This window comes from Gopherus evgoodei, chromosome 2 (genome assembly GCF_007399415.2).
Source record: "Gopherus evgoodei ecotype Sinaloan lineage chromosome 2, rGopEvg1_v1.p, whole genome shotgun sequence".
NCBI lineage: Eukaryota > Metazoa > Chordata > Testudines > Testudinidae > Gopherus > Gopherus evgoodei.
Genome location: NC_044323.1, coordinates 247,767,549 through 247,783,465, shown reverse-complemented (window position 1 = coordinate 247,783,465; position 15,917 = coordinate 247,767,549). Strand labels below are relative to the sequence as shown.

Below are 15,917 nucleotides of genomic sequence, written 5' to 3'. Positions count from 1 at the left end.
AATCAATTTCCCCATAAGAATTAATGTAAATAGGGGAGGTTAGGTTCCAGGGAGTTTTTTTTCCAATCAGACAAAAGACATTATATACATATACAGTATAAGTTTTAAACAATTTAAAACAAAATTTAATACTGTACTCAGCAATGATATTTGTAAAGCTTGATTGAGGTGGTGGAGTCAGAGGGTAATTATCGGCTGCTCCTCTTGCTGTTCTTTCCAAAGCGCCACGGGGGTGTTCAACCCCTGGCTCTGCCCCAGGCCCACCCCCATTCCACCCCTTCCCCCAAGGCCCCACCTCTTCCTGCCCCTGCTCCACCCTGCCCCCCAAAGTGCACCACGTCCTTGCTCCTCTCCCCTCCTCCCAGCCTTCTGAATGTCACGGAAAAGCTGTTTCATGGCATTCAGGAGCCTCTGGAGGAGTGGGAGAAGGCTGTATGCCGCAGCTTCGCTCCTCCCCCTTCCCTACCAGAGCCTTCCGTTATGAAATAGCTAATTGCTGCAGGCAGGAAGTGCAGGAAGGGATGGGAGAGTTGCTCATCTGTGGGGCTGCTAGCGGAGGGGAGCTGATAGGGCGGCTGCTGGCCCACCCTGGTTCCAAGCCCCACAGCCAAACAACGTTATAAGCAAACATTGCACAACTTTAAATGAGAATTCTCCAATAGATCAGCAATGTAACAACAAAACAACGTTAACTGGGACGACGTTAAGTAAGGAGTTACTGTATAAAACGTACAGTACCTCTGAATTTGTCCTCTAATACATATAACCCATAATTCTGTTAAAAATAGTAACAGAAGGGAGAAGAAAAGTGTGCATAAAGTATTCAAACGGGATGAAAATAAGACATTTTTAGGAAGACAAATTAGGAATATTAGTCCTACTTGAATGTTTGAAGGCTAAGAAAATTTTATTTTCTTATCTTAAGAAACTCTGCCAGGATAGAACAAATTGAAACTTTGATAGCATATGACAACATTAAACTCATTTCCAATGAGAGTCCTGCACTATATGGTTTGTATTTTACTGAAGTATGCTGGAATAAGATTTTATGACTGCTATCCCTCTGAAAGCCATTTTATAAGACTATGCTATTCAGCGAAAGTTTAAACAAATACAAATTAAGACCAGTATAAAAATCAGAACTACTTCTTGCACATCATTTATCTTGTTTGCTCTGCTGAGCTAAACACACAAACACTGTTTTCCCCAAAGGTCAGCACAACTGTGATCACCGACAAAAGGACTAATCTGCTAGGATTCATCTTGAAGAGATTCTGCGGGACTTGTCTAACTTTCAGTGTTTTACAGTATGAAAGATAATGCAAAGAAATTTTGTATAAAAGCAATTTACATTTTGATATGCTTTTATCCAGGAAAGAATATAAAAGGTATCTTTCATTCAAGTCTTTGACAGTTTTGAACAATGCAAGTCATTGATGAAACCACCAAATCAAAGAAAGATTTGAGGAAGAAGTTTATCTGCATGGAAGTCTCAGACTACCTGATATTTCCTTCTCAGCACCTACTACAGAGCTGATGAGAGAATGCAAGTAACCCCCTCTGCTATCCTCCCAAAATCTAAATCCGCCATTTTAACAATAGGATAGGACTTCTCAAAATATATCTTTTCAAATAAATTGGTTTTAGAATCTAACCATAGCAGAACATCCTCAAACAAAGTTTTTCTAGGTTCTACAGTATTAACATACCCTCTCTGGATTGTGGTAAAGAAACAAACCTGTGCTCTTGCTCTTTTAACATGAGAAGCTCATGGAGTTGATTCACCTTCTCTTTCTGTTGTCGAAGAGATACTCGAAGTAACTGTACTTCTCTCTCGGTCACTGAAGCTTTAAGTTCTGCCTCTTGAATCTGCTTCATCTGTATAAAATGTATAAAATCAGAGGAACAAGTCTTAAAATTGCTGCTTCTTCCTAAAGCTTTCAATAAAAGTAACAGTCTTATTAAAGCAGTGTGTTTATCAGGGCTATTATTTCTGTGTCAAACACAGTGACTGTTAAGGTATTTTCATAAAAGGCCACGGTTTTTATCACCCCACCAGCCTAATACAGAGCAAGACTTTCCCATGAAATATTGAATATAGAGCCAAATTTGCAACAACGTAGTGTACCCCATATCAAATTTAACAGTGTTAACTGAAAATCTTCAAAGGGTTTTTGGCACTTTCTAAAAGCCAAGGGATATTTATTTACCAATTTACAGAGCAAGGATTCAGAAGGATTTAAAAACAAACAAAAAAAAATAGTACCTTGAAAGACTTATTTACTTCAATTATAAAATCACAATTTCAGACAGAACTTTGGAGAAGCAATGCCACTTAATCTTTAGAATACTTGGTGCAGTCTATACTGTGGACCAATAATGTCTGTAGCTTACTGATTTTGAGTTAAAAGTTACTGTAACCCAAAAGCAACTATATTCCACTGTGGATGAGTAAATCAAGAGAGTCATTAGGCCAGAGAGAGAACAAGCATGAGAATAACTGTACTCTGATGGTTGGACCACTCATTCAGGACTTAGGAGACTCAGGATCCACTGGGCTAGAAGTTATGAGCTCCCACCCACAAAGACAAAATAGGTGCCTAACTCTAAGTGAAGATTTGCAGCTGAAAATCCAAAGCAGAGAGGTGGTTCCCCGCAGCCTGGATTTCGGGACTTATTTTGGTGAGGGGGCAGGTCTTAGGACCATCTGCTCCCATAGCATTTCCTATTGGATAGTTTAGGCAGGGAGCCACCTAAACTGGCTGGCTTTTGTGAATCCCTTTCTGAAGCACCTATCTCCCTGCATTTGTTGTATGGGGAGCCTGAGCGCTTAACTCAGGCTTTGGGAATCCCAGTGATTCCCAATTCCATGGTTAGAATCCCAGTACATGCGTCTGATGAAGTGGGTATTCACCCACAAGAGTTTATGCTCTAATACATCTGTTAGTCTATAAGGTGCCACAGGACTGTTACTTTTTAGTGATTTTCTAGGCACCAAGAAGTTAGTGTTCCTGGCTCAGCTTTGCTACACCTAAAACTAAAGGTTCTGGGGGCCACAGCAACACCCGTTGGTTTGAAGTAATAATAGCAACTGAAGATGCAGTTTCCATTACATACAGGGCTTATAGTTTTGTTTAGTGGCTTTCAGCACCCCCGCAATAAAACTGTTCCAGCCCCTGCGCTGAGTGTTGCGAGGCCTAAACTCATTTGTGAATCTAGCCCCAGATGTCAAACTTCTTTCATTTGACAATATTAAGCTTTTGTGGTGAATTCCTTACTAGTGGAAAATAGCTTTTTCCATACACCAAAATATCCCCTCATCACACTCTCTCTCATCAAAAGGTACAATCAGAATATAGTAAAACAGTAAAACGTAAAACAAACCCCACCTTGATTTTGCATAAGTAATTCTACCTAGAACTCTCGCACTGAAGTTTCAGGTCAGGATATGAAAGAGACTGCACAGGTGGTTTTGATAGATGATCTCATTATTTATCACTCATCTAAGATGGTGCTTCTTCCAATATGTACAATAGCGTGGACTTCTATGCCCCCTTCCCCCCCTTAAAAAAAATTCTCTCTCCAGGTCACCTCAGACACTACTCAGCAGCAGCTCAATCTTCCCTTCTCTCTACAGAGCAGAACACTATGGCAGATCTCTCTTCAGCTTTCATACTTTATTGAACTCTAATCTCAGAGGTTTTGCTTTCTCAGGGTGCCAAAACTGTTAATAAGTGCTTTATCTGTTAATCAACTTCTCCAACTATCATTCTAAAGGAATAATAATTAAAGTGGGTAGAGATGGAAGGGAAACAAAAACAAACCATTTAGTTTCCTGCTCTCAGAACTGCTCTCTAGCTTGCTGTTTTCTCTGGAGTTATTGCACCATCTTCCCAATTGATATTGGATCATCACATCAATCAGAAGGTCATTTGTGATATTGCAATTAGGCAATCTGAGATGGTATAGTTTTGGGGAAGGTAATCTCAATACCTGATGCCCTGTGTCTATATATGTGCCCTGCATTTTCAATGGCACAATATCTTGCATGAACACTGAGGGGAAGTGGAGAAGGTACAGAAGAATCTCAGTCAAGGTTTAAACTTTAATTGGCAATGAGTTCCAAATTTACCAAGGAGGGTGTCTAAAGACCAAGGTGCTCAGGCTAATCAAATTCTGTGGATCCATTTACTCTCCACAATAAAAACATTATTTCTAGTTCTTCATTTTAAAAAGGACATGCTTCCCCATGAGTAACATCTAACAATCTATTTATTCCCATTGTTACTGTAGATGAAATGGGGCACAATCAAGTTTTGTTGTTGTTTTTTAAATTTTCATTAAAAACTTGGTGACTTTTCTCAGAAAGAGCCTTGATAAAGGAATCTAGAATCTCAATGGGGATATACACTTTGAGATGAAAATTAGCCATACAACGAAAGAACAAAATTATATTTATAATATGTCACAAATATATTGTGTTCATATTAATAGAAAAACAAATCACTATTCAGGAACTAATACCAAAGTAATACCCTTTACCAGTGATAGCTAACATGATAGTTGAGAGCTTAACCTCAAAGATCGAGCCAACTCTGCACTGCATTAAGGAAAAGAACTCTATAAATATGCTAGAACAGGGGTAGGCAACCTATGGCATGTGTGCCGAAGGCAGCACACGAGTTGATTTTGAGTGGCACTCACACTGCCCGGGTCCTGGCCATCAGTCCAGGGGGCTCTGCCTTTTAATATAATTTTAAATGAAGCTTCTTAAACATTTTAAAAAACTTATTTACTTAGCACACCACTTCTGAAAGATTGCCGATCCCTGTGCTAGAAAATGTCTATTATTTGAACTGAAAGACAAGGCAAAGTAATAATACAGCTGAACTGTTGAGAAGAAAATTTAGTTTCAAAGTAATCCTGTTCATTGTTGAAAAATTACAGATTTTCAAATAATGCAGGTCTATAAAACTCTAAAAGAACCAAAACAGTAGATAGGAGGTAGGTATTCACCTAATAAACTGTTCTTTTTGTAGGTAATAAGATGTCACTGCTACCAGATGGTAAGGATTTATTCCAGGATCTTCCCACCACTAAAGAAATCAGGGGCTTTATGCATCACTAAATAATTACCGTTCTAAAACAAGAACAACCCCCAAACCTATACATATGGAAGAGCAGGCCTGGATTTAGTTTTCCCTTCCCAAGTGAAAGGCAGGATACATGCTTTGGATTTGGAGGTCAATTCCAGACTCTCAGTAATCCTAGACTACTTGCAAAATAATTTGATGAACAATACAAGTCTAGTATCTGCTTTTTGTGCCATAGAAAAGCCAAAAAGATCCAGTGCCTCTTTTGGTCATAGTATCACCATGCTTTTCCACTTTAACAATCAAAAAGCATCTAATACACTATTTCCTACTTTTTGTTCAATATAAAACTTACAGTTCATTTTTTCTGTCAAACAATTTTTGCAGTTATACTGTATCTAAGTTCTGCAGTATGACTGTTGAGGCCTGTTTTATCAATTTAAATAATTCATATTTTTAGGTTAGTTACAAGCCTCTTTTCATTAACATATACACTGCCGGGGGGGCGGGGGGGGGGGGAAACGAACACACACTGAGTCAAGAAGTGATTGACCCATACCCATGTATCTTATAATACAAGTTTAATACAGTAACTCCTCACTTAACATTGTAGTTACGTTCCTGAAAAATGCGACTAAGTGAAATGATGTTAAGCGAATCCAATTTCCTCATAAGAATTAATGTAAATGGGGGAGGGCGGGGGTGGTGGTTAAATTCCAGGGGAGCTTCCCCTACTTTGCAAGCACCAGGGGTAGGGGGCTCAACTCTCACCCTGCCCACTCCATCCCTTCCCCCAAGTCCCCTCCCTTGACCTACCTCTTCTTCCCCCCCTTTATTTCGCACACTGCATCCTGTCTCCTCCCCCATCCTTCCCCTCTAAACGCTGCAAGCCAGCTGACTCCCACATTCGGGAGGCAGGGGCAAGGCACGCTGAGTCCTTGCTCCTACCTGGGGCAATCAGCTGGTTTGTGGCGTTTAAGAGGCAGGAAGGAGAAGCAAGGACTTGGCACAAGCTTCCCCTCCCGCCCCCGCCTTCTGCCTGGGACTTGCCGCCTTTGAGAGGCATGAGAAGCCTGTCCTTGTTCCTCCCCCTTCCCTCCAAAACCCCACAAGCTAGCTGATTGCCACAGGCAGGAGGCCGGGGGGAGGTGCTGATCCATGGGGTCTGCTGGCAGACAGGAGGCGCTGGGGGGATGTGGGGACATAGGGAGGCTGACAGCCATGAAGAAAGCAGGCAGCCAAACAACATAAAAGAGTGGAGCACTGCACAACTTTAAATGAGTATGTTCCCTCATTGATCAGCAACAAAACAATGTTAAGCAGGACGACTTTAAAGTGAGGAGTTACTGTACTTTGTCTGCCTATTCTTTAAATTTGAAAGAACAGTAATGTAATTAAAATAGCATATTTAATCAAAATTTATTTTCACAATAAAAGACAAATTAAAAAACAGAAATTGAGGCTTGAGACATTTTTAAGGGCTCTTTAGTATTTTTATGTGCTCATTAGAAGCCATTCCATTATTATAGGCAGCCAATGCTAAATATATACCCCTGTTGCTTGTTGCTGTACTCTTTGTGTCTCCATCTTGGATAATGTTTCTTCTAAAGTTTGTAGAGCCTTTCGCTGATCTTCCTCTTTATTTCTTGCTTGATTTAACTCATTGCTAAGTCTTTCAGTTTCATCCTTCAATTGCTGGATATCAGCTTGCAGTCCTGTTTTTGTATTTCTCTCTCTCAAAATCAGTTCCTTTAACCTAAACATTAGTGCAATAACATAATTAAGAGGGGAATGTACTTATATTTACTAAAAACAGTGGTCTCCAACCTTTTTACGCCCAGGATCACTTTTTGAAATTAAGGGCAACCCAGGATCTATCCCGCCCCTTCCCCAAAGCCCCCCTCACTCCCATTCTCCCTGTCCCCCCCAGTTACTCGCTTCCCTCCACCCTCACTCACTTTCACCAGGCTGGGGCAGGGGTTGGGGTTTGTGAGGGGTTTGCAGTGCGGCAGGAGACTCTGGGCTGAGCCTGGGGCAAGAGGATGGGGTGCAGAAGGGGGTAAGGGATGCAAGCTCTAGGAGGGAGCTTGGGTGCAGGAGGGAGCTGTGGGCTGGGTCAGACTGTTGGGGTACAGGAGGGGGTATGGGGTGCTGGCTCCTGGAGGGGGCACTTACCTCTGGTGGCTCCCAGTCGGTGGCAGGTACAGCGAGGCTAATGGCAGACTCTCTGCCTACCCTGGCCCCACACCGCTCCCGAAAGGGGCCAACATGCACCTGCAGCCCCTTGAGACTTTTGGATGAGATAACCTATGCTAGTCTAGATGTTAGTCTAGAAGTTAAAAACTGTTTACTTTGAAATGGCTGGGTGTTTTCTTTCATTCAGGACTGCCACAGGGAGGAAAAAGAACTGAATTTATGTAACTCATTAGAGAGCCACTTTGTCCATTTGGAGAACAAAAATAGACTGAGGAACACACCTTCAAAGAGAATCCTGTGGCACCTTATAGACTAACAGACGTTTTGGAGCATGAGCTTTCGTGGGTGAATACCCACTTCCTCAGATGCAACACCCATGAAAGCTCATGCTCCAAAACGTCTGTCAGTCTATAAGGTGCCACAGGATTCTTTGCTGCTTTTACAGATCCAGACTAACATGGCTACCCCTCTGATACTTGACTTTCAAAGAGAGGATTTCACTGTAAACCAATCAACTGAAGTCCTGGTATTATTCCCAGTTTACTGTTTAGCTCTTTCCTCATTTCTCTAAGCCACATAAGCAGTTTGCCTTGAATTTAACATTTTTTCCCTTTACCTCTCTGTAGTGTACACAGCCATACTCTGAATATTCTTTTCTTCTTTTGACTGTTTCTGCAGTTCTTTGATATAGTCTCTCAGTTTCTTTTCAGCTTGTTCAGCTTTCCACCTCTTCTCTTTCTCCTGATCCAGTTCTTGAACTAGTGCCTGAACAAAAATATATTAAAACCCACATTCTGAAACCTTGAAGTTTAACAAAAATGATTGGCTCTTCTGCTTAATTATGTTAATACTGCTTATAAAAATAGTTTGTACTTTCAGAAAGCTGAAAGAAGACCAGAGTAAGCAAAAGAATATTGAGTAAATAGAACACAGTAAAATACCTAGTCTAGCCAGCTAGAAGAGTTGCATTCGTCTGCTTGAGGTGGGAAAGCAGAACAGAATCACTGGCCCAGCCAGGTGACTTCTATAGGAGGGTTATATATCATTATGGCTTTGCTTTTTACGGTCTTCTACTTATTAGAAGGATTTATGCAGGCAGAGCATAAATTTGTAGAAGTCTTTTCTGGCAGAGATGACCATTAACAATTTATTACAAAACAAAATGCGTAATAATGTGTTGTTAAAAAGTTTGTTTAATTTTTATTATTAAAAAACTTCCATTTTACAAAACAGTTTAGCAAAATGATACTACTCAATTCATTTTAGAGTTTTCCTTGGGCAACATTTTTATTCACACTTGCTCTACTGTAGGTGAAGATTACATTTTTCTATTTACTTTATTGCAAGTAAAAACATACCCTGTAAGTGGATTCCTCTGCAGTACTTGAATTCACATCTTCTGTTTTTCTTATTTGATTCTTCGGTCTTCCCATCAATTTCTTGGCTGATTTTCCCACCACTTCCAAGTCTGGTGTTTCTGAAGCTGAATTTACACAGGAAGAGTCCTCTTTCATTTGAGAATGCAGACACTTCAGCTTTAAATAATTCTGCTCTTCTCCCCTGAAGTGGTAGAAAAGTTAATGTACTTAAGAAGTGTACAAAGTTAAATGTCTCGTTACACACTAATGACATTAAGTGTCAGAAGCGCCTATATCAGAAGACAACATCTGCCGATATTAGAAGCTGGAAGAGTCAACTATACTGAACTGCACATCTAAATTTGGGAGAACAAGTTCTAAACAGAATGGGAATTGACAGTTATAATTAGAAGGTTAACTGTAAAAATATGCAGTACTTATGGATATGTTATTTTGAAAGCCATTTAATGGTGGTCTACAGAAACTGTCAATCTAAATGAAGTAAGAGAATTTCAGGGGTTTGATTTTCAGGTCAGATCATTGGTATTAACTAGATTCTAAATCTCACTTTTTATACCTCACAGTTAGCATGTAAATGACACTAAGACATAATTAAAAAGCTGGCAAGTACAATTATCCAGTATAGTGATCATCAGACATGAAAGGTAGTTATTATTCAAGATGACAGGCATATACTCAGGGCAGCTGGTCCCCCCCACCGCTGCTCCTACTACATTCTAGTTTTAGTGTGCTAGCTCGATCAGAGCTAGCATGAGCGAGTTTCCTCAAGCTTGGGATGCAATTCCCAGTCTGAAGTGCGGACATACTCTCAGACAGGTGCTTCAATACAGCCACTAAAAACGGAAGGAGAATTCACTCATGGTTGAAGATCGAAGAACTGCGCAAGGACGATTGCAGCAGCACAGTAGCCTTCCATTCCATAAAAGGTATAGAGGAGGATATTTGGGTCAAATCCAGTTCAAATTGTGGATACAAGTATCTTTTGGGATTCATAGTGGTCCTGGTCATAAATGGGATACTCAATAGGCAGGGAAGAGAAAGACTAGTAATTGGCAAGGAGACAGAAAAAGTGAATGGTGTCCTACATAAAAGAATCACATGAATGAGTCTAATCATTTGTTTTTTCCATTCACAAAAATGAGGAGTTTAAGTTGGAAAAAAAATAAAATCCACATTTTTAGTTTGTACAGTGACCCAAGGAAAGGTTTTAACACAGCAGCAGTGTGGGTTTCTTTGGTTTGTTTAAAAAAGAACCAAAAACACACACTCTCCTTCCTCAGGCAGGAGAGAAAAAGCAAGAACATAGGATTTAAATGTGTGATGATAAAGAAAAACTAAGGACCACAAAGTATAAATAAATGGAAGTACACATATTTAAAAAAGGTATATAAGCAGTCTACCTGGATGCTTGGTACATAGATAAAACATCAGCAATTGAGTTATTGCAGAATATTGATTAGGTTTTCTGTGACCTTTTGATTATTTCAAAACTATTTCCAGAATCTTGACTAATCTATTCTTGGGCTCCAAAATCAAAATTTATGCATCCTTAGTGAAATCCAAAGAATTACTAACTGTGGAACTTCTATTATTCACAAGCCACAGATGGATATGAAATTAATTATTGATTCAAGATGTGGGTTACAAATACCTTAACATAAGAAAAGAATATACTCTCTCTTTTAAAAATAATATCATAGAAAGGGGTAAATGCAAGAGAAACAAATACTCACAGCCAACTATTTATGTGAAGTCATAAACTAGTGCTATTTAATCTTTTACTGTAAGTGGAGTTATTATAGAAAATGGTTAACTGTCCTCAACTTGCAGTCCCTAGCAAAGTCTCCGCTTTCCAGAATCAAGTCCCAAAAGTCTGACCTACATTCTTTGTTCCTAAATGCACCACCTTACAATTGGCTAAGTTAAAACATGTTGTTCAAATGAACCAGCTTACCAGGCTATACAGGTAGCTCTGTATAACTAATTAGTGAGTAGTAAATGATAAGGACCAATTTTTGTATCATCTGCAAATTTAACCAGCAGAGATTTTATATCTTCTTTCATATAATCAAAAAAGATAATAAATAACATGGGGCCAAGAAACAAATCTATGGGGGACCTCGCTAGAAACACATCCACTGGATGATTTCATGCTCCCTCCCCCCACTTAGGCTATACCGTGCTGTGCCGGCAGGAGACACGCTCCTGCCGACTTACCTTAGTCTTTTATGGGAGCCGGAGTACAGAAATTGATGGGAGAGTGTTCTCTTGTTGATTTAATGTGTTCACCAGACTGGCTAAATCGATGCCACTGCATCAACTGCTGCAGTGCTGATTTAGCTCCATAGTGAAGACATGGCCTTAGTTTCTTTTTGAGCTTTCAGTTAGGCCAGTTTGATTTTTGCATAGTACTAATTCCCCCCCAAATCAGAAGGTTGCATAATTCTGTGTTAAATCTTTCACATGGTTTGTCAGTAGTTACCTTTATCAAACTTGTAAACTCATCAAAAATGCTGTCAAGTTAGACGAGACCTATTCTCCATAAGGCCATGTCAACTAACATTAACTGCGATGTTTTGCTTTTTCTAAAATTGACTGCAACCTATACCAATCTTTCTCTGATTTTGTATAGGATCAGCATCAGACTAACAGACCTAAAGTTATATGGGTCACTCTGTTTAATCTTTCTAAATATATGTACATTACTTGGTTTTAAGCACTAGAAAAAGGCTAATGTTAGAACACCTGCGATGTCTGGTTCTTTTTCTATAAGCCTACTTCCCAGGAAGTTGATATGCCATAGGATCTTTAACAGCAGCCCCATTAAGCAGAACATTTTGACTAATTATGACCATCTGCAGCTCCTAGTTACAACTGGATAAAACAGTCTTGTTTTCTTTGCTAAAATGGTTTTCTGAAATGTTGTATTTTACCCCAGATGTGACAGCACTTAAGTTGTCGGTTAAACAATACTGGGGTTGAATCTACAACTGCATCCACATGGAGACCCAGTCATTTCAATGAGGCTCTGAGAACACAGTTGCAGGATCACGACCTAGTTTGTAAAATGCTTTGGGATCCTTCGATGAAACACACTATACGCATGTAAGACCTATCACACCATTACAGTATTTGGGTAACTGAATATTTATGCTCTTGAACAGTGGTTCTCAACCTATTTACCATAGTGGGCCACATATGCAGCTCTCTGTGTTATGCAAGATGCAACCACAAAATATATATACACACTACCTGTATGCCCTGATGCTGTCACATGGGCAGCAGCTATGTGCTGATTGGGCTGCAAACAGCCCATAGGCTGAGAACCATTGCTCTTGAACCTTCTAAGTGTTCTGAATCTGTTTATTAAATGTATCATTTTCACTTTGTGATTTTCAAGTACACCTCTACCTCAATATAACGTGACCCGATAAAACACGAATTTGTCTATAATGCGGTAAAGCACTACTCGGGGGGAGGAAGGGCTGCGCACTCCAGTGGATCAAAACAAGTTCGATATAACGCAGTTTTACCTATAAACATGATTTTTTGGCTCCTGAGGACAGTGCTATAAATCAAAGTAGAGGTGTATCTTGAGAATGTCCTAGCATACTTAGAAATTGCCCTCCTGTAAAAAAAAAATCAAGTAGGTTCTAAAGTATGATGTCTGACCTACACTGACATTTTCTTACAAGCGTAACTGAAAGTTCCAATGATCAAAGGCAGCACTGAAAGGAAGATTCTTTGCTTTCATGTGGAGTCACTGTAGAAATTATAGTATTTTGGTTCATCAGTACATTTGTTATAGCAATTAAGTACCACTCTGTCCACAGGGTTTTACTTTTAAAGGGAAGTACTGCATATATTGAATTTGAACTCAGCTTTGACAGATTGAAGGAAAGACAAACAATCTACTAATTCAACACTTCCCACAGTAATGGACATGACCCTCTGTGGGAAGCACAAAGGACTACCCAGGGATGTATGGACAGACTACATTCGTTTTGTCAGAGTCTGAGCTTTCATTAAAAAAAAAAAAATACAACCAAAACTTTTTTTATTTCATGGTTATGAAGAGAACCTTCAAAAACATGACAAGTACATCAGTGTAGCAATGTCTGCTTGAGTTTTCATGGAGTCTAAAGCAGTATGTGATATGAACTGTCCTGTTCATTTAAATGAGAGTTAACTCAGATGCCAGTGAGGATATTTCACATGTCAACTTTGTTAATCAACCATTCACTATGCAAAGCATGTAAGAAAAAAAAAAAAGTAAACCAATTAAAATCTGCACCAGTCTCCCCCATCATTTCTCAAAGTGGGGGGGCATAAAAGACTAATATTAGGAAAAATAAGGCAGAATATGGAGTTAAAAAAAAAACAAAAAAACCCTCCAACCATGATGGGGTTAGAGGAAGAACACAACAGCTGGTTAATTGATTATATTTTCCTGAAGTGGAAAAGCTTTCAGAAGTTTAGGACACATTGCACTAACCAATGAAGAGCATATGAATGAAATATCTAAAAACTTCATTAGCGCTATAAAAATCTTCACTACAGGCATCAAGCACCTTCATCACCTCAAATACAAGATTTCAAGTTAGAGCTAAATTAATTCAGGAAGTACTCAACCTTTTAAAACCTTTTGTGTATCTGTGTGCCCAATCTGAAAGTACCTGTCAGTTATTTTGCCTTTTAGATGATTAGCATGCCCCTTAGTAGACAAGGTAGATTTATAATAATTAGGGATCTTGCTTCTTTTAGCCACCTTTCTGTTGTTCTCTTTTCCACTTTCACACTCACTCTCAGAAGTCAGATCAGTGTCTCTCTTTGCTTTGAGAACTTTCAAAGGAGTGCCTGTCCTTGAACAATTAGACACCTAAGAACAAAAACAAGTAAACAGCTGTTAGTCTAAAACAATAAAATAAAGTTACTTAAGCAGTTTCTAAAGTGATTTTTTTCAAGTCTACTTTGAAGGATTAGGGTTTATGAAATAGCTTTGATAGATATAGATTAACTAATGAAGATTCCACAGACTGTAGCTAATTAGCTACATTTCTCCCCCTTTGTCAGCCAACCATTTCAGCCTTTCCTTTCCCTGCAGGAAACTGAGCTATGCTGGCAGAACAGTGTGCCAGAGCATGTGTAATTGCTTACTCATTACTCTTTGAAATTTCTGCAGTTACCAAGGAAGGTTGTTAAAAAGTTGTTTCTCATAAGGAATAGTTAAGAGTTTTAACTATTTTCAGTTCACATGGAAGGGAAAAAAATTCCCCAGTATAAAGTTATCTGACAACAAGGTTATAAAACATAAACATCAGGATGGAGGATCTACAAAACTGAAGACCCTCTATTTTAGTTCATCCCATCTTCGGAGGGTTAGGGCCCAGCATTGAACAAAGGTATGTGCCCCCAAATCGTGCCCCCTTTTGCCCTGTGAAATTATACTGGTTCAACTCTCTACAGATGTAGATGTCAGATAGCACCTTAAGTATTAATTTATCTTACAAAGTTTGTTCATAACCAGGAGATCATAGAAATGTAAGGCTGGAAGGAACCTCTAGAGATAATCTACTCCATCCCCTTTGCACTGAGGCAGAATTAAATATACCTAGACAAACATTCTGTCTGGGATGGGCTAACTTATTCTTAAAGGTCACCAATGACAGCCTGTTCCATAGCTAAATTATCCTTACAGTTAGGACCACTTTCCTAACATCTACTGGAAATCTCCCATGCTGCAAACTGGTTCTAGTCCTATCCCTGGTGGACAAGGAAAATAACTGTCTATTGCTTGTGTGCATTTAGTCAAGATCTTATAAATATGCCAGGGACACCATGTACTACCATTATAAAAAACAAAAAAACCATCACCACTATACACTGGAAAATATCCCCCACCCCCATAGGTAAATGCAACCTGATTGGGCCATTATTTTGTATCACTATTAACTTTCACGGTGCTAGGATTTTATCACTTTTCACATTTCTGACTGGTTTGTGGCATGTGTCAAAGGATTAAAGAAAAATATTAAACTTCATAGCCAACATGATCAGACAACAGACAGCATAATGGACTAAACGGACCACACATTTTCCAGTATGCAAATTCCTATGATCTGTTGTAAGTATTGTCTAGTTTTTCAAGTTTATGAATGTTCTTATACTGTCCTCTCAGCACTTGTGGCATCTGATTACCCCCAAAATTAGTGTGCACATATGAATATACACATTTCTCTCCTCACTCTGCCACACCGACATCAGGCAGCAAGGACTGGATTTTTATCATCACAGATGCACATCTGAAACATACAAAAGGCCTTTGTGTAAATGGAATGCACCGTAAGACAGTTACCTTCTTCAAGAGCTGTGAAATTTGATCCTCTAGTTTTTTGATCCTCATCTCACTGTATAAGTCATTATCAATTTTAGTCCTTTCTGGTTCTGAAGAGGAGACTGGTTCTGAAGAACTCAAGGTACTTTGTGTTGGTATACTTGCACGTTGTCGAAACTGAGCTAACACCTTATCAATATGAGGGGTGATCACTTGCAAGTTAACACAAATCTTAAAATTAAAAAAAAAAAAAAAAAAGACATTCAATAATCCTATCCAACATAGCAATAATTAAATTAGTACAGTTTTTACACTTGAAAATAGCAGTGAGAGCACCTGTTCTTCATGGCAGGAGGGACTGGATGAAACCAAACAATCCAAGAGACCTTCTAAACATTGCAAATCTGATGAATTCTCTTCTGTGAAGTTTACTGGTTCACCAAATACATTCCTTCCATCTAGGAGTGTTAGCTGAGGCAAAGTCTGAAGGATGATCTCTCTGTAACCTTTAGGGATGAATTATTCATAAACTTATTTCAATTTAAATATAAAAGATGCTTGCCAGATTCTAGGCACCAAACCTGTTAGAAGTAAAATATACAACATTAAAAGCAGGAAGAGCCACAAATGCTTTCCCCCAATATAAAGCAGCCAGGAACATTATAGAATAAAATTCTCCAGGAGGTTGATAATTGAAGCCTTAATCACATTGGGATTTTTTTTGCCGTGTTGTAGCTACAGTGATGAAGCTGCACCGGGCAAACCCCAGTGTACACATGCTACACCAATGTTTGCGCGAGGATTGAATAAAACTACCTTGTATGTCGTGGATATGTAAGAAAAAATACGAGACGTGGTTTGATAACCCAACTGATTATTAAGCAAAAGGAAGTATTATCTGTTGTTGGGGAACTG

The 15,917-nt window shown here is 39.1% G+C and overlaps 1 protein-coding gene across 4 annotated transcripts in view; it reads right to left on the bottom strand.

The window, feature by feature from the left end:
• The window catches only part of LRRCC1 (leucine rich repeat and coiled-coil centrosomal protein 1), a 40,313-nt gene that overhangs the window by 14,758 nt on the left and 9,638 nt on the right, over nt 1-15,917 (bottom strand). For all 4 annotated transcript variants that reach the window (XM_030553375.1, XM_030553374.1, XM_030553371.1 and 1 more), the window contains 7 exons: nt 15,339-15,508; nt 15,024-15,233; nt 13,345-13,547; nt 8,648-8,849; nt 7,906-8,054; nt 6,645-6,849; nt 1,739-1,878 (listed from right to left, as the gene is read on the bottom strand). In XM_030553375.1, the coding sequence (XP_030409235.1) occupies nt 1,739-1,878; nt 6,645-6,849; nt 7,906-8,054; nt 8,648-8,849; nt 13,345-13,547; nt 15,024-15,233; nt 15,339-15,508 (1,279 nt within the window). The remainder of the gene's footprint in view (nt 1-1,738; nt 1,879-6,644; nt 6,850-7,905; nt 8,055-8,647; nt 8,850-13,344; nt 13,548-15,023; nt 15,234-15,338; nt 15,509-15,917) is intronic.